Consider the following 22,226-nt stretch of genomic DNA (forward strand, 5'->3'; position numbering starts at 1 on the left):
AAAACATTCAAGAACCTATTTTCAGTGAAGGAAAGTAAATTCACACGATCGGCTGTGTTTATTGTTTCAGGTGTCATTTGGACCATACACTGTATATACAAGAGGTTTCGTGACGTCACACTAGCCGCCCCCATAGCAGGCTTTTACTTTGAAAGGACAAGCGGAAACGCTCTATGGTTGACCAGTGGTAACAGTTGTATGCTACATTGCAGCAGCAGGGCTGGCTCAGGCAGCCGGCTGTGGACCAACTTACGACCCTAAAGATGAGTTAGTTATTCATTGTGGATTCTTTATTTATAGAAATGAGTATTATTATTACCTCCAGTTTCTGTAAAGAGTTTCGCTGAATTGGAAATGAAGACGCTAACGTTAAGTTAGCTGTTAACGTCAACTGCCGTTCGCAAGGATGTATCCGTTGATGCTCAAAGGTACCAATCTCTTCTTTTATTTTCCTTCCTTTCTTTCTTTCTTTCTTTCTTTCTTTTTTAACACGATTGTTTTTCTGAAAATTTAGCTTTTTGTTTTACCTTTTCTGTTTGTATGGATGCAGTTTCTGTCCAGCGACCGTATGAAGCTGTTTCATAGGAACATCAGTGTGTTGTGGGCAAATATTAGCAAACGTTAACTTAACTAAAGAAAAACTGTTTCTTAAAAAAGTGAGTGGTTGTGAATGATTTTTAGACGTTTTGCTCCAACGTTGGTGTGTTTCTGTCAGGTAGCCTAGGTAGGTAACGTTACGTTACGGTGGTTCTGATGTGACAAGCTAACGTTAACAGATTTCCAGTCACAATTTGAACGATTTCAATATGTGTCTTTGCCAAAAACATACCGTTTGCCTTTTAATGTTTACAGGTAGCCCTAGGCTATCTGTAACAGACGCTGTCATCTTTACATATGCGTGGGAGAGGGTGGGACACACGGGGAGAGTCACATCACGACCCTCGACTGCAGGTGAATGTTTTTTTTTTGTGCATTTTTGTTTTGCCCCTTTAGGCCCCGCCTCCAACCAGAAACGCACCAATCAGTGATGGTTATGGAGGATGATGGACGTCCCCACAGCCAATCAGAGCCAGACACCCTGTTACCAGTGGGCGGGACAGAACGGCTGGTCCACAGCTTCATCTCCAGGACCCCTCCTCTGCAACAACCCCCTGCCCGGCGTTCAGCATCTCAGCCTGGGGTCACCCTCAGATCACAGACCCAGCTTTGAGCACCTACAGATTTATAACCAGGGCTGCCTGAGTAACCTCAACACCGTTTCATCCTCACACAGCGGTTATCACAACAGTACGCCCTGTGCTAATAATGCTGAGCAGAGTCATGTGCAGCATATCATTCCCAATGCTTATGTTTCATCGATGGTTCTGCAAGCTGCAAGCCAAGGAAAACATACACCTCCATGTGCTCTCCCTCTTGCGAACAAAGGGACACAGCCTTGCAAGCCCCCTGAAATGTCACCTTACGTCCCTCATAGCCCATATCAAGCAATACCTCCTCCTTTCCAGTCCCCGTACACACATCAGGGTGCACTGAATGGACCTCAGTCCCCACAACAGAAACATCTGCCCATGAGCCCTCAGTCATTTGGACAATGCGTAAACCAGAATCCACAGTGTCCCCCTCCTCAGCTGGGATTTGAGAGATCAAATATGGAGTCTGCTTTTAATGCTGGATATATCAATCATGTCTCACCCTCCTCACCTGTCCAACAGCAGCCTCAGTGGACACTTCAACCAAACTCTAGAGGTGAGTCAATGTCCAGTATAAATGAACTGAAAGAATGAAGTGACTCTTTAAAAAAAACAAAAAAAAAACTCTTTATAGATAATTTTCATCTTTTAGTACAAAGGGTAAAACAAAAGACAAATACAAAACACTGAACATTTACAAAAATTCAAGGTCTGGGGGTGATATGTCCAAAAGACAATACCATACTCAACACATCATAAACAGTCTTACTCATTGGCCAAATAAGCATTAAGCCATTTCTGCCATCGGTTTTCACCCAGATCTTATTCTAGTCGGATTGCATAAGACATTAGCTCTAGGACATGCAGTTGTTTTACAATATCAACAAAAATATCTGTAGTTGGGAGTGGGGACATTTTTCTGGAGCTTTTTTACTCGAAGCCAGCAAGACTTGAAGAAGATAAATATCTTCTTTAATACTATGATCTCACCTCATCTTTCATTGTTTAACTCAGACTGCTCTTCTTCTGTTTTCTCATCAGGAACCGTTAAAGAGTTTGTCCCCAGTGCTGCTGCACAAGACAGGAACAACACACCACAGGTGGGGAAAATACAGGTCAAAGCATTAAAACTGTTTTAATGTAGAGGTGAAACACACATTTATGCATTCATAAATTATTAACCAGCAGTTTCTTTCTGAATTATTGCTTCATTTGATATGATTTAAAGGTAATATTCAAATTTTTCTCTGTGCAGTCTCCTAACTCTGAGTCCCGTTATGGCCTGGACCCAGAGCTGCTGCCTAGTGCTGTGAGTACTTTCATTGTCTCTCTCACATCTTCTCTTGGCCACCTGCTGCATCGCAAAGGATCATATAAGTTGACACACCGACATATTGTTGATGTGTACTACTATTCTTAAAGGGATGTTTCAACATTTTGGAAAATTCGCCTACTGCCATAATCCATAGGGGTAGCTTCACTACCTTTTAACCCTCATCAAATTCATCAAATACACAATTCAACAACTCCAAAATGCTCTCGTGCATTTAGCAATTTAATATTCAAAAAACGTACAACTTTGCACAAATATAAATATTTTACAATAAGTATGCCTCTCTTCTCGCTGACCTTCCTGCTGTCTCTCTGTCTGTCTCAGGTGAAGGTAATGGCGGAGGACAGGGCGGAGTGGGAGGGCAAGGTCTTCGTCTCGGAGCCTTATTCCCGCCTTCCTCCTCTGGCAACAACTTCCTGTATCATAGAGGACAAAGGTAAATGCGCACGACACGATCTGTATCTGTCACTCTGGATAAAAATCTGTTTTATCCAATACTGTGAGTTGAGATTTCGTGGTGCATCAACATTATCTGTTATTATTGACCTCATCTCTGTTGAACTCCAGGTAACACGAGTCCTTTGGCCATCCGCTCCACCTCGTACTGCGTGCCCTGCGAAGGTCAGACCGCCCTGCTCAGTCGTTTGCCACTCGGAGCTCTGGTCACTCCCCTAACAAGTCAAAATGCTGGAGAGGTCAGTTTTTAGCTTCAATACTTATTTCTTTGATCTATTTATCTCAAATGAAACAACATCAATTAAAATACAACAACCTAAACCTGTGTATTTGTTTGTCTTTGCTGTCTCTAGAGACCCCTCCCACTTTGCAAAGAGTCAGAGTGCGTTGTGGGCTGTGGTTGGTGTGGAGCCTCCATGTGCCCGGCGATGGGCTGGCAGGACTGTGGTCAGAGATTCTACTGCCCCTTCTGTGGTAAACTCAGTGAGGGTAAGTTTGAATGTCTTGAGCTGCTCTGGATCAATGAATTTATCACTCCTGTCATCCAGTGAACTGTTTGTATTCCAACACCTCTACAGTGTGTTGAACTCTGCTGCACCCAATGTGATTGCACTTTTCTTTTCTTGTGTCTCAGTGCCGTGGCAACACTACCAACCAACCAAGGGGGTGGAGGGGGTTCGGGTCGACAGAGACAAGAGGCCTGAGCTCAGTCTGGGGTCGTATGAAATACTCCGTTCTCAGAAGGTTGGTTTCCCCGTCTTTAATTATCAGCTTTGCCCGCAAATTGTTGTGTTTGACAAAGTCGATATTCAAAAGCTGCTCATAATATGTACAGCTGTGTGTGGTGGGAAGCTGCAACCTGGACACTTTGCAATATAATAATGCTGTTTTTGAGCTCATTTTGAATATGTGATGTCCAATTTGTGAGGATTTGTTGATATATGATTGTACTTGAATCTCAGGGTGAACCTGCAGCGCTGCTTCTCGCCATAGATGTGTCTGCCTCAGCGCTGAGAGGAGGACATTTGGAGTTTGTAACGCAGCAAATACACACTCTGCTCACCTCTATGAACAGGTGAAACACACTCCACTGTGCACAGTATCTTCAAACAGCTGCACAGTAGCAGTGGTAAGGAAAATGTGAACAATGATCCATCGATCTTTAAATCTCACCTGTGTAGGGACGATGATGGTGGTGGCGCGGACGTTCGCATTGGCTTGATAACATACGACAGAAGGATCCACCTGTACAACCTGAGCCCCGCCCTGTCTCGCCCACACATGCTGGTCATCACAGAGACAGAAGACCTGCAGCTTCCTGTGAGGGAGGGGCTTCTGGTGTCCATTAAAGACTGTATAGACAGTATAGACAGGTAACAGACACTGGACTTCTTTCTTTCTTCTGTCTATCTTTACAAACCAAAATATGAGGAGCTCAGTTTTTGCCAGATTTTTCATTTGAAAAGCCTCCATTTGAAATAATATTGATCCCAGCAGCTGGAAGTAAACCAATCAGAAAACAAAACCCAGACATCTCATACATCTTTAAACCAAGAGAAGGAAACAACACTTCACTTGTTGAACGGACACTTGTATGAATTTCACTTCACCTTTTGTGCTCCACAGAGACTACAAAATATATTTGACACTGACACTATTTTATAGGGAGACATGTTTATTGTATACATTTTGTCCATTCTCAAACAGTAGTAAATTACTTTTCCTGCAAATTTAGTCGATAAAGTGACAATATTTTTTGCTGCTTTGCTTAAAATAATGTAATGTATCTGTTGCCTTTGACATTAAGTGATCACAATTTGCTGTTGTTTCATTGTCCTTCATTGTTTCTGTGTGTAGTGTGTTGCAGCTTATTCCTCAGTTCAGTGCGGAGTGCGATGAGTCCAGTGGAGTTCCCATGGAGCTGCCGATCAGAGCCGGTGTAGCTGTACTGCAGGTTTGTCAGCATGAGTTCCCATTCTACTCTCACTGAAAGTTTTATTCTGTGTATTGTGGTTGCATAGCTTTAGTTCAAACTATAATCCTGATTATTTTATTAGTATTAATGGATTTTAAATATGTTTGTTTCTTTGTCCAGGCCCTGGGTTGTCCTGGAAAGCTGCTGATCTTCCATACTGCCGCTCTGATAGAGACAGGACAGACAAACTCCTCCTCAGGTTTCTTTGGCTCCAACAAACCAAAGGTACATATAATACACACACACACATACACAGAAGTGTAACTACAGTATGTACTGTAACATTATGCAGTTTTACAAGTGTCACTCGTGGTGAAGTGTCCTTAAACCTGAACCCTTATCAGCTGTAGTGGGCCCTGGTCTTTAGTCGACCTCTGACTTTTCTGTAGAGCGGAAATTAGTAAAGATCTTACAGCCAGGAAGCAGCCATCTTCAACCACTTCAAAAGCCTGGTGACATTTCCCAAAAAAGAAAGTTTAAAATGCTTTTTTTTCTGCTACTACTCATGCACAAGTGCTGTAACATGACACATTCAGCTCATCTCTCCAGAGCTGTTGAACGGATGCAAGAGTTTGCGTCTGATGTTTGAATAAATTAAGTTGACACTTCAAACAAGTGTCTGTTTTGATTATGATTTTCCACAGCCAGCACAAGGTTTTTTTTACAGTAAAGTAGAAAAGTAGCTTTCACTTTAACAGGTTAGTTCAGGTGTTAAAGCTGTCAGCTGGCTTCGTTGAGTATAAACAAGGCAGAATATACAGCTCTGGTAAAAATTAAAAGACCACTTCAAAATGATAAGTTTCTCTAGTTTGTGTTTCACTGATATGTGTGTTGAGTAAAATGAACTCTTTTGTTTTATTCTATAAACTACTGAAAATATTTCTCCCAAATTTGAAACATAGATATTGTCATTTAGAGCATTTATTTGCAGGAAATGGCAACTGGTCAGGTTTTCAGACTTCGAATAGGCTAATGAAAGAAACAGGTTCATATTCATTTTTTAACAGCACAACACTAATTTTTTTTAACTTAGAAAGAGTTCAGAAATCAACATTGGTGGAATAACTGCACCTTTAATCACAGCAGTGGATTTTATACTCTTCAGTAGAGTGAGATGTCCTTGTGTTGAAATTCAATAGACAGGGTTAAAAATGGCAGCCATACATACAAAGATGATTTATTAAGAATTTTTTTTCCAGAGCTGTTTGTCATACAACCACCATCTTTGTTATTACGGACTTTCCTATCCAGGATTCTCTCAGTGTTTCCTGTGTGGAGGTGTGACACGTGTTTCACAGCTGTATTGCTGATTTAACTCCTTCCTGTTTTTGTTTTTTGCCTCAGTCCATCTTTCAGCCGTCAGAACAAGCCGTCTCTTTGTCCAAGGAGTGCGTCCGTCAGGGCTGCGGCGTTCACCTCTTTGTCCTCGCCCAACAAGATGTGGGCGGAGCTTGGCCCGGGCACATCCCATATCTTACAGGTGGAGCTCTGCACACCTACAGCCACCTACAGGTATTTAAGCAGCTCCTCCAGGTTTAGCTCTGGAAATGGCACAAAATTAAGAGGAATGTTATTTTTTAATATTGATTAATTTATGTGGTGTTTTGTTGAAGAAATGGTGAATATAGCCACAGGCTTTTAATCAGCTAGTTAGCTTAGCTTAGCAGAAAGACTGGAAACAATACCTGTAACCTGTACAATCTGAAGGTGTTTTTTTTCCAGATCAAGCAAACAAAATATAACCTGTTAATTACTGAGCCATAGGTGGATTTTATTATTACCTGACTGTCGAGTTAGCTTTTCCAGTTTTCGTGCTAATAGATAACCAGCTTGTTATTGAATTCTGGCATGTAAATGAAAAAGCATACGTCCTGAAATGTTTCATAAATCATTGAAATGAACTGTTCATCAAATTCTTGGCACTCAGTATAGTTAAATATTTGGCTTCTTCTGTTATCACTTTGAAGCAGCTGATGGTGTGTGACTGGGACGTGCTGAGCATTCAGATGTATTTCATTGTATGTCTTATTGTAGACTGGTGTTTTTCAAATCTCCACAACAGGGGGAGTTGGACAGAGAGCGTTTCAACACTGATCTAAAGAGGACCGTGGATGTGGACGCTGGCTACAAGGCCGAGCTCAGGATCTTTGTCAGCAAAGGTGCGAGGTCGTTTTTAAGTGTAATTAATTATCCAGCATCCAGTGTCTAGAAAAACACCCCAACAAATATACCTGTCTCACCAGATTTACGTGTGTCCGGCTGTTACGGGTTGTTTATCCCTGGACCTAGTCCTAGCCACGTCGCCATGGCAACCCTGGATCGGTGGACAACACTGGCGGTGGAGCTTGCCCACAGCAGAGCTCTGGATGAGACGCGAGGTGTAGCCATACAGGTGGGGTCATGTTGGCTGTCATCAGGTTGCATGGTTCAGATCATGACAGTTTCGCTTTCAGAAGATTTGCTCTTTTAAAAAATAAAACATAATCCCCTCTCCTCCTCTCTCGTGTCCCAGACTGTGTTGTCTTACAGCACGCAGTCAGGAGACAGGATGTCCAGGGTTCACACTCTGACCCTGAGATGCTCACGTCAGCTCCAGGATGCTTTCCGCCACTACCAGGCCCAAACACTACTCACCTTCTACTGCAAGAAGAGTAAGGCACCGGCACCGAAGAGTAGAGGATTATTTAGGGAATAAGAACAGATACAAATGTGCCAGTACATTCAAAAGTTACTGAGCCTTTGTTTTTTTTTATGTTAATACCATAACATGGCATGCACATACACAAATGGGAACAAGACCACTGTAACTGATAGATAACTGATCCTTTACCTGCTGTTATATGAGCTATTGTTGCTTTACTTCCAGTTGTAAAAGTAATAGAAATACATTATACTATGTAAAAAAAAACAGAAAATATGCAGGATTAACAGTAGTTTTTTTGTTTAGTTAAAATAACCATCCGATGTCACCTGTTGAACTAACTCTGTGTTGGGTGGGTCGTGTGTCTCTCCAGTGTACTGTGCAGCGCTGGAGCGCCCTCTACAGGAGCTGAGGGAGGAACTGCAGACAGAGATAACAGAAGCACTGACGTCCTACCGCAAACACTGCTGCTCTGCCTCGGTGTCTGCTGGACAGGTGCGTTTGAAGAATACACTACATAGTTTTACATTTTTCCAAAAGTATTACGTTTAATTTTTTTTTTTTTTATTTTTTTTTTTTATACTTTATTGTGAGATACAAGACAAACATATTAACACAGCAGACATACATCAATGCATACACAAAGTGTGAACAAGTGTGTGTGTATGTGTGTAATTCAGGTGTAGTATATGGATGGTGATAGCAGTAATAAAGAAAGAAATTAATGAATAATAATAGTCATATCAGTCATAATAATGGTATTAAGTTTAACAGTTGTGATAGCATTAGCTAGACAGCAAACATAATATAACTCATAATAGCGATAACAGTAATAATTCTGAAAATGAGAAAGAAAAATAAGAACAACGGGTGAAAAGAAGGATGTGTGAGCTAAGGAAGGGTGCTTAAATGAAATTTTGAAGATAAAAAAATAAATCCATAAAATGAGTGAATGAAGCTCTGAGAAAGAAAGAAAGAAAGAAAGAAAGAAAGAAAGAAAGAAAGAAAGAAAGAAAGGAAAAAAACAAAATCTTTTTTTTTTAAATTTATTTATTTATGTAAGTACAAGAATGCACTGTTGGAAAGTTTCACATACTGTATGTACTGAACACACTTCACTCTTTCTCTCTGTCTGTGTTTTGCAGCTGGTCCTTCCTCAGTACCTGCGAGCTCTCCCTGTTTACATCAACAGCCTGAGGAAGAGCGAGGTGCTGCTGCCGGGCCTCAGGAGCTCCATCCACCACCGCCTGCAGCAGCACTGCCAGGTGCTCAGCATGGACACCTGCAGCACGGCCACACACTTCTACCCTCTGCTGCTGCCTCTGGTCAGTACACACAACACACAGCAGCTTTAATCCTGCACCACAGGACTAAAGCAAATATTGATCCTGGAAGGCAAAAGGCTGTTGTCTGGGAGGTATTATTTAGGGAAAGAAACAATTATCATATCATGACACTTTTGTACATGTTGGTAATATGGAAGTGTTTCCTACTGGCCACATATGGCGTGGGATGTAACTGGAAGCGATAGCAGGTTTGTATGTACTGGGTTAGTACATTAGTTTTTGTGTTGACTTTAAAATGTGTCTTTTAAATTTGAAATAATCAAAAAAATACCTTCATTGTCAAATCAAATAAAAACAGAATCTACATTTCCATCAGGAAAAAGAACAGATGAAAGGAAGGAGCTTGTTTACATCTTTTGCAAAGCAGTTTGTTGAGGTGTTTTGCTTTTCGTTTAGTTTAATGTATTTTGTACATGGCCCCTGAAAGAAATAATCACATACAGAGAAGAGATGCTTTGTACCGGATTTAACTAAAAATTCTGCAGCTCCTTGGGCTGGTAGAAACAACAGGATGAAACAACAGGACAAAACACACACATGCAATTTAAAATTCAGATGAATGGAATAATGCAGTGTACTGTATGAAGATTAGCGTTGACAAGCTGTTTGCGCAATCAGCCTTCTCCTTCAGAGCAATCAAAGCATGGAACAGTTTCCCAGAGGCCGTGCTCCTCTTCGGCAGACCACAGTCTCCCCTTTTAGTTGTGGTCACTCAGAATAATTTAATGCATCTCAGGTGATCTGGAAGGATTAATGTAACTTAGATTTTCTGTCTCTTCTCACCTACAGCCTCTGTCAGTCGAGAACGCCGACCCTCTCAACCCAGAGGAGGCGCTGCGCTGCTCTGCTGCCAGTCTGGAGCCCAGAGCTCTGTACCTGATCCACGCACCCCTCACCCTGCTGCTCTGGGTGGGCATCCAGGTCCCAGCCAGCACCCTGGTGGAGCTCTTCAACACCAACTGCTTCTCCTCCCTGCCCTCTGGAGAGGTAACCCTGCACCCAAGTGTAAAAATGGAAAATAATGTCCTTTGCAAGCTTTAATGTTAAGATTACAATCTGTTTGTGTTTTCCTAGACCAAGCTGCCGGTTCTGGAGAACCCTCTGTCCGTTAGTATTCGATCCCTCATCAACACTCTGAACTCCCAGGTGTCCTGCAGCCGTAAGGTGAGCAGCTGTCCCCTACAAAGAGTCAGTATTTAACAACAGCCCCAGTGTGTCGTCCACACGACCTTTGACGACCTCACATCACACTCCTGCTGTCTCAACATATGAGCTCCATTAACGCCTCTATATATAGGGATAGGGATTTAATGAATCTGCATAAGTTTTTTATTGTTTGTTTTTTTGGAGGGGGGCTTTATCTTTTGGAAACAGGTCCCAGAGTGGCAAAATCTCAAAACGTTTTCGTGTAGACACCCAAAACAAATCTTTTGAGAAGCAATGATGTCATACCCCCACCGCTCTAACCTTTTTACCTGAGCCACACCGCTACACGTTACAGTCTCTGGATGTAACGTACTGTAACAACAGCTGATTACTGTCGGTCCCGCGGACACTGCGGCTGAATCACCACGACTCCCAGTCAACATTTAATCCACTTTTAGCGTTTGCAGTTTAACTACAGCGGGGAAGCTTTTTGTCTTCTCTGTTTTTGGAGTTTATGTGTGGCAGCGTTACATCGCGACAGACACTCAACACACTCCACACAGGCCTGGTGTATGTACTAACTACAGTGTTTTCAGTCGTTTTCAGTGGATCCGTGTGTATGCAGATATTTATTTCAACGATGGGGCTGTTTATGGTGATTTTTTTCAAAACGAACAAGAAAATGATTGCTTTGGGTGAAGCTCCGTTTTCGTTTCGAAGCTCCTTTTTTTTTTTTTTTAGATTTTGCATTGTTTAAATACACAACCAGAGAAGCAAACCTCCACCTCCAAACACTGACCAAGGTTTCAAAGGTTATTCAACTAATCCAGAGCTGTAATAATAAATCTGTTCCGCTTGAAAGACACAAAGTGAAACAGAAATGTCACTGGACGTTAAAAGTAGTGTGACCTTTAGCGTTTGCCACACGTCTCATCTTGTCTCGTTGTAACTCAAAGCCCGGAGTGCCACTGATAACTCTTGTGTCTCTCTGCCTCCAGCTGTGGGTGGTGAAGCAGGGCGACGCCTGCGAGGAGGCTCTGCAGCGCCACCTGGTGGAGGACAAGAGTCCCAACGGGGGGGCGTCCTACGCTGACTTTCTCTACCACCTTCATGTGAACTCTGTCCGGCTGCTGCAGTGACACACACACTCACACACACACACACACATTTTCTCTGGGTGCATTATCTCCTACAAAAGAAGACACTACAACATATTAACCCTCAAAAGAATAAAACAGAACGAAAGGGGAAAAAAAGTATTATTAGATATTACCGTAAGCTGGGAAGACCACAGGCCTGTTCAGGTTGTGCATGAGGAAGATTTACGAGAAGATTTTATTTATTTAATGACTGTTATGATATCATGTGTGCTGTGATGAATGTGATCTGTGATACTGTGTTTATGGTGTTAATTTATTCCTGCGTCGTTACAATTCTCTAATCCCCGAGTCTGAGGTTTGTGTGTCTGTTGGCTGCGTGTGTATGTGTACAGTGGAAACAGTTGGCTGTGTGTCTGTGTGTGTGTAAAATCTCCTGTAAATAAATGAAGTCTTTAATTGAACATAGATATCACTTTTAAATGTGTTTCTTTATTTTAATTTTTCCTTTCCTCAGTGCACTTTAGCCAGGGGGAGAAATTCCTCTAATGTGTTGTGTGTTTTCTAATTACCGTGTCTTAAATGTCACCCAGCAACAGCAGATGAAGAAGATGTGACTCAGGAAGAAGCTGAAAGGGCAACCGTCTAATGAGGCCAAGTGGCTAATGGCTCTAATTGCCCGTCTTTATGGTGTGGGAAGCGATCGAGCATGTGAGCAAGAGGCAAAGCAGGTGGAGTGGCACTGATGTTATTTTGTTTTAGTTCATTTCACTTGTATTCTGACATCACTTACTCACAAAAGCGATCGGTCAGACACTGAAGACCGAAGCTGTTACATGTCCGGCTCTGTGCACCATCACCGTTAATCATCTGTGCAGGAATGACAACACTTCTCAATAGTATAACCGGTTTCTTTTGACCTCTTTAAGGTCACATCACATGACATCCTCTCTTCTTGAGGACCCCACTTACAAAAAAGTAGAAATTAGAAATAGAAATGGCCTTTTTAATTGCATCATAGTTATTGCAATTTTAATACTGTATAATTTCGTGTAACAAACAGCAAATAGTGAGTTTTACATCATTTTGTGATATTTCACAATAAAAGTCCAATTAGTAATGGCGTAATGCGGTACATTTAGATAGATAGATCGAACTTTATTCATCCTGAAGGAAATTCTTACGCTGGATTGCTCCAAAAGAAAATGTGCAAAGGAAATAAATAAAATTTAAAGAGGAAATATACAATAAAATATATCCTACAATGTCTAAAACAGTAAAAGTATACACTACTAGTGTAAAGGCATAAGTTAAATTGAGTACTACTGTACATTATTTGAATACAATACATAATTGAAATACACTATAATACTAGTGCAAAAGGGCCTAAGCTTAATTTAAATAGGAAGTATGTTGTGTTTTGGACATGTTAGTGTTTATGTTCATCTCCTACAGAAAGACCATCAAAATGTGGCTTTTTATTAAAATATGACCAATTTGGAGGAAAATGCCAATTAGCTCAGCTTCTGTAGTTTGAAGGCAATATAGCTCCGGTCACGATTTTAGTAAAATGATAAATTTTTCTGTAAAGGTCACTCAATAAAATGATATGTTATCGTTTTAAGTACCCTTTGTAATTTCACCAAGTACTACTCTACTGTATCTCTAAAAAATATCACTACTGTAAATCACATCTTCATATCCACACTGAAAGAAAGAAAAAAGACCAACGCAGCACATTTAAATGATTTCTCACAGTGTGTCCTGCCAAAAATCTGCTGATCACTGAAGTCTAATATCCACTTTTACTTTTTTTTCCTTTTTGATTGGCACAGAGTACAGGGCGTCCCGGAGCGTTTTGGATGCAGCACAGTTAAGAGTCGGTGTGGGACTGTTATACTGACAGGGTGTGGGCTGCTGGAGCAGAAGTTTTAACTGCATAAAAGTAAAGTTCTGTCTGGGTTTGACACTTTCTGTTGAGGCGTGACGAATTTAAAATATGAATTAAAGAGATTAAATGAATAATGGAAAGATGGTGCTGTAGCTATCAGTGAGGAGGACGCTAAATTGTGCCGGTCGTGATTGTTCTGACGTGATAGTTCTCACGATTTCACTTTCTACAATTACACACATTTCTCATCGTGACTTTTTCTCATAAGACTGAAGATGATGATGACATAGTTTTGACAAAAGTAACAGAACTGACAAAACTCAAAACTTTCATCTTCTATTATTTTAAAGTTGAAATGTGCAGTGTTTGATCCTAGATATGATCTAAACGCATGATAAATGACATGGAAATGCGTGTAAAATGACCTGAAAACAGATGTACAGAAATATAATAGCAACTTAATACAATTTAAGGCAAAGTAGAGAGCTGTATTTAAAAGAAATATGTACACAACACATTAATAGAGATGTTCAGTGACTACAGGAATCTATATTCTACTCCATAGACGGCGTCAAAGAATAAATTTGCTCACCAAACAGCACAAACTTTGCGATTAAACTTTGCCAGAGAATGCAAAAAAGAAGCCTAATTAAGATTAATGTTGGCAGCACGTTATTGGTTTAGATGATGTGGACAAGACCGGGACATAGTGAAATAAAGATGGAGATGGGTGAACAGATGATTCTCATGAAGCCTTGAAAAGTTTGGCAGGAGAGGATGAATAATTGGCTTCACTCTTCTTTCTGCTTTGACTTAAAAAGCAGAAACTTTTATTAAAAGAACAGGAGCTGTAATTGCAGTCATATTTTTTTTTTTGTGATATAGACCATGGATGCAGTGAGGTTTATTGTATACTTTAATAATATAAATATAGATATCTCCTTAGTCCTTAATACAAAAAAGGCATAACTGAACAGGCAAATGAAAGAGAAAGTGAAATTATGTAATTTCTTATTCATTAATGTCATGTTTGCGGATGTGGTGTAGCATGACGTCCCATGACCTGTTTCTGCATCACCCTCTGTGTTTATTTTTTACATTTTATACAGAGCAGAGGGTGAATTAACATCTAACTATGTGTTTTTTTTTGTTTTTTACACCTGAAACATGCAATGAGATATTATTTTCCACCATGCAACAAAACTAGAAACCAACAGTATTTCCACCATAGGTATTGACCTTTGTCTTTACTGAATCCTTTCCTGTGTGGTTTAACAGAGCTGTTATCTCCTCCACACACACACACACACACACACACACACACACACACACACACCAGGCTGCTGCTGCTGTGATGTCTGAATTATGTCTTTCTAAAATTAACTGCAGCCTTAATGTGATTCTCTCTCTGTGATGATTCGTGGATGACACCTCGTGCACCTTGAGGCCAGATCAACACACACACACACACACACACGCACACAGACACACGCACGCTTTCACTGTTCACGCATGGCGGCTCGTTTTGAAGGTAGCTACCAAACCAGCTCTCTCATATTTGCCCCTATTTGGAGATAACGCACCGTTGCAGGCGGAGGGAAGAGGGAGGTGTGTTGCTCCATCACGTCGCCGAGCCGCGGCCACCAGAGGGCGGCAGAGAGCAGCGACTCACCCGCGGCTGCAGCCGAACCAAACGGATCGTCAAGTTGGAGGAAGCGGTCAGCACTACAACAGGAAATGGGTGACGTTTGGCCTTCAAAATAAACTGCAGGTTTGTGGTTTATTATCTCAAAAATGTGTCTATGAAAATGTATGACAAATATGTAAATAATTATAAAAATACATAAACTAAAATCTAGATATAGTAGTAGTAGTAGTAGTAAGTATAAGTACTGGTAACTAAAATTATGAATAAACTACAATACATTATGTACAGTAGGATTTATAATATATGTATTTCAATACTACCACTCCTCCTACTTCATATTATATAGTAGCCTAAATGTTTTTGTTTTTATATATAGTTAAGTGTTTTCATTGCACTGACTCGGAAAAGCACCTTGAATTTCATCATGTTGATGCACTATCTTTATCTTATTAATATCAACACAAATTATTATAGTTATATCAATATTTAACACACAGACCACAACATAAGTTAAGTTGCGGCTTCAGGGGCTCAATATGCATTTAGTTAATAGTACAATCGATCCCACAACTTCCATGAACAGCATTTATAAATAATACAAGCTTTATCCTATAAAAAATCTAAGAAAATTGATCTAAGAACTTGACATAAAGGTTGCATTGTATTTATGTGTTTTTCTGTTTTTTCTGTCATGTATAAATTCATATTTACTGTTTTGCTGCATGCTTTACAATGACAACGTTTAGGCTATGTGTTATTTATATACCTGTAACTTTATAATATTTTTTCTGTAACTTTATAATATTTTGTGTGTTGAACAGACTTGAAATCACTTTTTATATTCTGTGGAAAAACGCCAATGGAAAAAAAAAAAGATTTGGCAAAACAAAACAAAAACCAAGCTACGTTTTATTGTGAAAATCTCAGCCGGAAGTGGCCTCGCTCAGGTCATATAGCTTGTTTACGGGTCTGCGGAGCGCGGTAGCTGTCAGATAGTGGAGAGACAGGCAGAGAGCGAGGACTCACTCACTCCCCGGGAGCTTCGTCTTTCTACACCCGAACCCTCGCTCACTTTCAGCGGCTGCTTGAAGGCAAACTCACCGCTCCAACGGCCGCTAAAAGCTGCTGGGCGGACCAAGCTCTCTGTTTTGTTTTTTGCCCCCCACCCACCCACCACCACCCCCTCCCCAACGCCCAAACAACAACTATCACGAAAACAAGCGACGTTTATTGATTATTAAAAAAAAAATTTGTTCGTTTTTTTTTGTTATTTTGTTTTTTAATCAATTAAATTTTTGGTTATTTTCCGAGCTGAACCAGGAGAGACAGGGGCAGAGACATGGCCACGACAACCTGTACGCGATTCACGGACGAATACCAGCTATACGAGGAGCTGGGGAAGTGAGTATCAGCTGTTGTTGTAGTGTGTGTTTGTGTGTGCGTGCGTGCGTGCGTGTGTTTGTGCATGTGTGTGTATGTGTTATCTGTAGGAAGGCTGGTTTCCAGGCAGTGCGGAGCTGAGCGACTCTGCAGGCCAGCAGTGCTGTGCGTGCGTGGTTGCATGCATGTGTGTGTGTGTGTGTGTGTGTGTTTGTTGCTTTTTCGGGATGACAGCTCTCAAAATACGCTCTCTCTCTCTCTTTTGCTGCAAGTCCATCTCTCTCTCTCCCTCTCGCTCTCTCTCTGACACATGCCTCCTCTTGATCTTCGGCAAAACTGGAGTTAAATGCAAAACTGTACGACGCGTTTCATGTTAAAATGCAGCCAGAAACATGTTGTGTTGAGAGATGTGATGTGATGTCATGCAGACACAGAGATACCAAGGAGAGGGAAAGGAAAAGAAAAATAAGACATCTGTGGTGTATAATAAGAAAAAAAGTGTCATTTTTGGGGGGCTTTTTATAGCGAGCAGACATTCATTCATCTTCAGATTACAGTGACTGTGCATGAAGATGAAGTCTTTTAATAGATGCACACATAATGACATGTGTTTCTGCTGTGAATTCTCCAGAGGAATTAATTACTGTCATCTGCAAAGCTTCAGAACAAAGTCATTTATTATGATCTTGAAATTAAATTATACATTTTGATCTTTTCTTCTTATCCTTTTTGAAAATGTCATTTACTTTTGAACTTTGCTTTTTTTTTTGTTCACTCTAGGCCTATAAGCTTCTATTCAAAGCTTTGGGTTAATGTGGACTGCACATGTATATGTATTTCGTAGACGTACACATAGTTTTACAACTTTATTGCATGTTAGGTGAAGGAGTGACGTCTCTGTCTTCTCTTCAGGAGCCTCCTTTTTTTTTGCAGGCACAGTTGTGGCAGATAACAGCAGATAAGACGCTCTGCAGGGCCATCGCGCAAAACAGTCCATCTGTGCATTAACAGCATTAACTGTACATGCACACAGAAAGCTGTTTTATCAACACATACACATAACTTCTGTTGTCAGAGAGAGGTCAGTTCAGTGACTTGAAACAGACGACAACAACATTTCTCAGAATTTTAACAAATGCATGAGCATAATCATTAAAAAATGGCTTTGTAACGGTCTAATTTGAGTTAAATTGCCACATCATTGTAGATATATGACTGAAAATTATGGTGCAGTGACGTTTCATTCAACACTCTCTCTCTCTTCTCACGATAATTAATGACGATTAAACAAATCCCAGGCAAACTTAATTTTAGGTTTCAACTCCGCATGACATTTAAATGATAATTAATGTGACGTCATAGGAGATTAAAACAAGTTTACAGCTCAGTCAGGTCACCAGAGTCACTCAGGTCTCTTTACTGCATCATATATACTGTACATGCATATACATATACATATACATATACATATACATATAGATATAGTTCTTCTGGAGGAGGATTGAGAAATTACTCCTCATCAGTGTCCGTTGTTGACATCACTGCTGCAGAGTCTCCCATCACGCTGCTGTTGTTTTGATTATCACTGGTTATTCACTGACGGCTTCATTTGCCTCCGATCAATGAGAACAACTGAAACGTCTTTAAGTGCAGTGTGCAGAACGTGCATTTACTTCACTGGGAAACCAGGGAATTTCAGATTAAAAGTCCCTCAAAATAAGTAATATGCACGACCGTGATTGTGAATCAGTGAGTAGCAGTGATGAAGATCATGTATTTTTAAGGCTCCTGTTTTCCTTCGGGGGAGGACTGTTAGCATGTTGTTTTATTTTTGTTTCTCATCTGACTTTAAATGAAGTGGCTTTTGACAGTTTTATGCAAAATGAATTTTTAAATCTGAGGACTTGTGCGTACCCACTTAACCTCAACCTGTCTTGCAGCGTTTACCAGAATGCCAGTGTCTTTTTATGGCATTGCTTCTTTTCTTATCAGGGCAAAGCTTTCAATAGAAACTATTTAGCAGAAGTGTTTACTGATTATGTAGTTTTAAAGGAGTTGTTGTTTAGCAACCTTTTTCAGCCAGAGATCGGCCTCGGTGAAAGACAAGATCTACCCGTTGTAACATTAAGAGAAAAAGAACACTTTCTAACTTGAGGCCTGTTTATTTAGGCTAACTGTATACCAACTTTCACATGAATGCAACCACGAATGCAGAATATATCAATTACTTTCGAAACACAGTCAACTTAACCACACTTTACTCTGCCCATTCTGGGTAAAATTTCTATTAATTCTCTACTTCTCTGCCATTACGTCGGTTATAAAAACACAAACAGCGCCACCCGTGTTGTGGTGAACGGTGGAATTGCAGCTTGAATTGACAGAAATAAAACCCCTCCCCTTGTTACATTCTTGCATAGCGTTTACAAACACATTTTGTCGTCACGCAGCAAAAAGTCTGCATGTACTTGTGCTGCACGTATCGTCTCATATTGGTGAGTGTTTTTTCCACTGATCTCAATGTACTGGGAAAGTCTTAAAGATCTAAAGTAGATCATGACTGACAGGTTGGCGACTCTTGGTCTAAAGGCTAGTGCTCGTAAACTGACAAAACTGGATAATAAATTAAGTTTTATTGGATTTATAGAATAAATACTTTAAGACAAGGCTTCATATATTTCTGCAGTAACTGTTATGAGCTTGCTAAAGGTTTACTAATTGTAGCAACAAAGAGCAGCAGATGGACTAAACTATGTGTTTGGTATTGTGTTGTGGTGAAAATGCATTGTGTGCATAGCAGAGAGCCGTAATGAATTGAGAAGTATATATTAATGTTCCTTCTCCTCTCCGAAGTGGGTCACCATTTGAATTCACTGTAACTGAAGCTGTGAAAGTGAACTGAGGCGTGAAAGCTCAAAATATCAGTGTTTTTTTGGGGTTTTTTTTGGGTGGGATATTCCCTTAATTGGATATTTAACAAAAGAAAAAATAGCCCAACATGATGGATCAGGTTGTGGTCGACCATAAATGTTTGGTCACCTGCCAAACCGGCTGCTGAAGTTAGACGCAGGGATCAGGCTAATTTACGACGCCACATCCCCGAGATTCTCCTTACGTCCCATAAGTAATAAATATTGTTAGCAGCAGGGAAGGGAAGGTTTTTTGCTTGCGTAACTCCAATATATCCTAAAGCCAGTGAGACTTTCCTGGCTCCGGTTTTGGCTTTTGATTAAAAAACATTTGTGAAGAATGCAACAGATCAAATGTGTGTGGGCCTCGCCACGTTTAGATGCATCTTAGCTCCGACACAATGCTCTCCAGTCAAAAGTGTGTGTGTTTGGCTTTGAAGCTCTCAGTGTGAGAGAGAGAAAGACTAATCTGCACACCCTGCTCTGCACAATCTCTCTTTCATAGACCAGTCTCATTATTCACAGTCTCATAAAGCGCAGAGGAGAGAGAGAAAGACAGACAGAGAGAGCGCAGGTGTGGATGGCGAGGCATCCTCATGATAACGCACTCTGTAACTTTGTAATACTAATCCAACATCTGAGGAGAGCTAATCGTTGTCCCTCTCCACCGGTGTCACTTTCTCAGCAGGGCTTGTGACATTTAAGCATTGTGCCTTTCGCTTTAGTCGTTTTTTTATTTTAATTTTATGTTAATTCTCTTGGCTTTCCTTCACACACACACCACAGCAAAGACGAAATAACCCTTTAAAGGTTCATATCGTACATGTTGATACAGAAGAAGATGCTATATATTTGTGGTTTTAAGAGCCAAAAAACATCTCATCTCTTCTCTCTGGTGAGGTAACAACAGGTCTGTGTTAGCCAATCAGAAGAGAGGAGGCTCCAAGTCTCTCTTCTGATTGGCTGAGTGATCAAATAGAAAATATATCAGATTTCAGGTAAAACATTCAGAGAAGCCAAATCCTGCAGTTGTTGGATGGTGGGCCCATGTGGGCGGGGCTTAGGGCAGTGACTGCGCTGTTGTGATGTCACAAAGTTACTGGAAGTCCCGATGCCCATTTTAAGGCTCATTTTCAAAAAATGTACATGTGTGCAATTCTCTGTTGACAGAGGCTTTGACACTTTCACAATATGAGCACCAAACATAGACCTGCTTTATCATTAAAAAAGACATAGAAATCTAAATCTATTCAATATTGAACCTTTAAAAATGAAAGGATTTCATATAGTTTATATATAATTGTCTATATTTACCACTGAATATGTAAATTAAAATCTCTGGGTTCAGGATTAGTTCTTCAGTGGCATTAGACGAAATAGTTAAAATATCTGTTTCTTCTCTTAAATAACGCAGGTTTGAAAAACGAGATGCTCATTTGAATTTCTCACGTAATTAATTATAGTACAAATATCGACTTTCATGTGTGGGAACAATATGAACATGTGAGGATGAATAATGTGAGAGACACGTTGGAGGAGCAGCCCTCACAAGTCTGTCCCACAGCTGCTATAAAGAAATCCGCAACAGTAAATAGACTCTATAGAAACATATATTTTGATGTGTTTTTCTCTAACATCATCCTGTGTGTCTCATTGAGACTGACTGAAGCTTTGGAGTATACACTTACAAATCCTGCGGTACGTAATTCCTCCATATCACTGGCACCTTGTGAGGCTGTAACTGCACACCAGAGTTATCCAGTTACAAAAGCCTTGACTGTTGAACGCAACCAATTTCCTTCTCAGAAATAATCCCCCCCGCTCCATTTAAATCTCCTCATGTCCACTTTCTGGGTGTCAAACCAAAACGCAGTGATTCACGACCGGGTTCCCTTATTTAACTGCGTATGTATGTGTGTGTTAAAGCATATTTAGCCCCTCGACGATGAGACACTTACCTCACAGAGTGTGAACTTTCCAGGCACAGCTGTGGAGTTTGGTGTCAGTAACATATGCGTTTGTTTGTGTGTGTGTGTGTGTGTGTGTGTGTGTGTGTGTGTGTGTGGTTGGTGTTGCCCATGTTGTGCACATACGTACACCACTGTGAGTCAGTGAGTTTTTGGGTCGTATTTCGCCCAAAGTGCACGTGGTCGCCAAAGAAACTTGGGTTGAACTCACCTCAGCTAGTCATATGTTTTTGTTTTATTCATCAGTATTGAACAGTTTTGAATGATCCAGCTGGGTTTCGTGTCCCACACACACATGCACACAAACACACACACACACACACACGCGTATATTTCGCAAACCAAGCCTCTGGTCAGCTGGTATCTCACAGCTCTGGCCTCTGACCCTGACCTTGTTGGTTGTCTGTAGCTGGCCCAGACCAGTGGCACCAGTCAACCTCCCATTACTGTCAACGCCGCCGGCAACAAGACTGGGAGAGATCTAACAGACTCTTTGCTGTTGCCAGGGAGATACTGATATTTTTGTACAGTCAACCAATCAAACTTTATTTGTAAAGTACTTTTTGTGCAGGTCGAGATCGATCTGATGCAATATCGGTATCGGGTCCTGTTGACGTGATTTATTTATTGGGGATCTGATTGATTTGCACGTCATGCTTGTGACACTAAATAAGAAGAGTGAGCTCATAGCACAACATTAGCTAGAAGTTTTAGCAATGTTGAAAACTTTAAAATTGCTGCAGGAGCTGCTACTTGATTGATCCCATTCACTTGAAGGTTTTTTTTTTTGTTTACTCATTTGAAGGGATGTTTGATTTTTGTTGAGATTTATTTCTATATTTTTTATTTTTTCTACCAGTTTGTATGATCTTATGTTGTTGTTGCTGCTATTCTAGCTCTGCAGAAACCAACACAAACTTCTTTGGATTACATTCAATTTTAATGAGGTTTTATATATTTTGGTTCCGTGCCAGGTTTGGGTATCCTTACTCATAAAACCAACAATGATACAAATGATAATAATTATAGAAATACTGGAATTGGTGTGAGTATTTACACATATGTATCAGTATTTTATTGGATTAAAAAAAAAAGTGGAACAGTGCAACTGTAGAAAGAAATGATATAAAGCTAGATAAGATATACAGTATAAAAAGAAGATATAGGCCTATAAAATACTGAGAAATGGGATTGTAGACAAAGAACTAAATCTGACTGTTCGTGTTGTTACCTTGATTAAAAAATAA

The 22,226-nt window shown here is 40.4% G+C and overlaps 3 protein-coding genes across 52 annotated transcripts in view; 2 read left to right on the forward strand and 1 right to left on the reverse strand.

Annotated features, from left to right (window-relative positions):
• Nucleotides 1-22,226, reverse strand: part of LOC146981176 (nuclear factor 7, brain-like) — a 454,853-nt gene that overhangs the window by 325,173 nt on the left and 107,454 nt on the right. The gene's annotated exons all lie outside the window — the stretch shown is intronic.
• LOC146981194 (protein transport protein Sec24C) lies at nt 189-11,652 on the forward strand. Its single transcript, XM_085786162.1, has 21 exons — nt 189-428; nt 994-1,746; nt 2,232-2,290; nt 2,446-2,499; nt 2,848-2,959; nt 3,091-3,218; nt 3,333-3,468; nt 3,614-3,723; nt 3,942-4,054; nt 4,161-4,352; nt 4,837-4,933; nt 5,075-5,179; nt 6,299-6,466; nt 7,017-7,113; nt 7,198-7,346; nt 7,467-7,605; nt 7,969-8,090; nt 8,741-8,920; nt 9,731-9,928; nt 10,016-10,105; nt 11,086-11,652. Exons 2-21 carry the CDS (start codon nt 1,041-1,043, stop codon nt 11,224-11,226), a joined length of 3,096 nt encoding a protein of 1,031 aa, XP_085642288.1. The 5' UTR covers nt 189-428; nt 994-1,040; the 3' UTR covers nt 11,227-11,652.
• The window catches only part of camk2b1 (calcium/calmodulin-dependent protein kinase (CaM kinase) II beta 1), a 93,446-nt gene continuing 86,921 nt past the window's right edge, over nt 15,702-22,226 (forward strand). For 21 of the 50 annotated variants that reach the window (XM_085786191.1, XM_085786177.1, XM_085786187.1 and 18 more), the window contains exon 1: nt 15,703-16,124. In XM_085786191.1, coding sequence (XP_085642317.1) covers nt 16,063-16,124 — 62 coding nt within the window. In that variant the 5' untranslated portion in view covers nt 15,703-16,062. Of the gene's footprint in view, nt 16,125-22,226 lie in introns of all 50 variants that reach the window. The other 29 variants (XM_085786207.1, XM_085786208.1, XM_085786214.1 and 26 more) reach the window with 5 other exon arrangements.

Source organism: Trachurus japonicus, chromosome 9, assembly GCF_045865225.1.
Source record: "Trachurus japonicus isolate A0001 chromosome 9, Traja_1.0".
NCBI lineage: Eukaryota > Metazoa > Chordata > Actinopteri > Carangiformes > Carangidae > Trachurus > Trachurus japonicus.

Bases quoted from the DNA above. Each gene is read 5' to 3' on its own strand.
- LOC146981194 (XM_085786162.1), top strand. From the start codon at position 1,041: ATGATGGACGTCCCCACAGCCAATCAGAGCCAGACACCCTGTTACCAG. The intron at 3,219-3,332 runs GTCAGTTTTTAG...TGCTGTCTCTAG, and splicing joins CAAGTCAAAATGCTGGAGAG to AGACCCCTCCCACTTTGCAA. The intron at 3,469-3,613 runs GTAAGTTTGAAT...CTTGTGTCTCAG, and splicing joins CTGTGGTAAACTCAGTGAGG to TGCCGTGGCAACACTACCAA.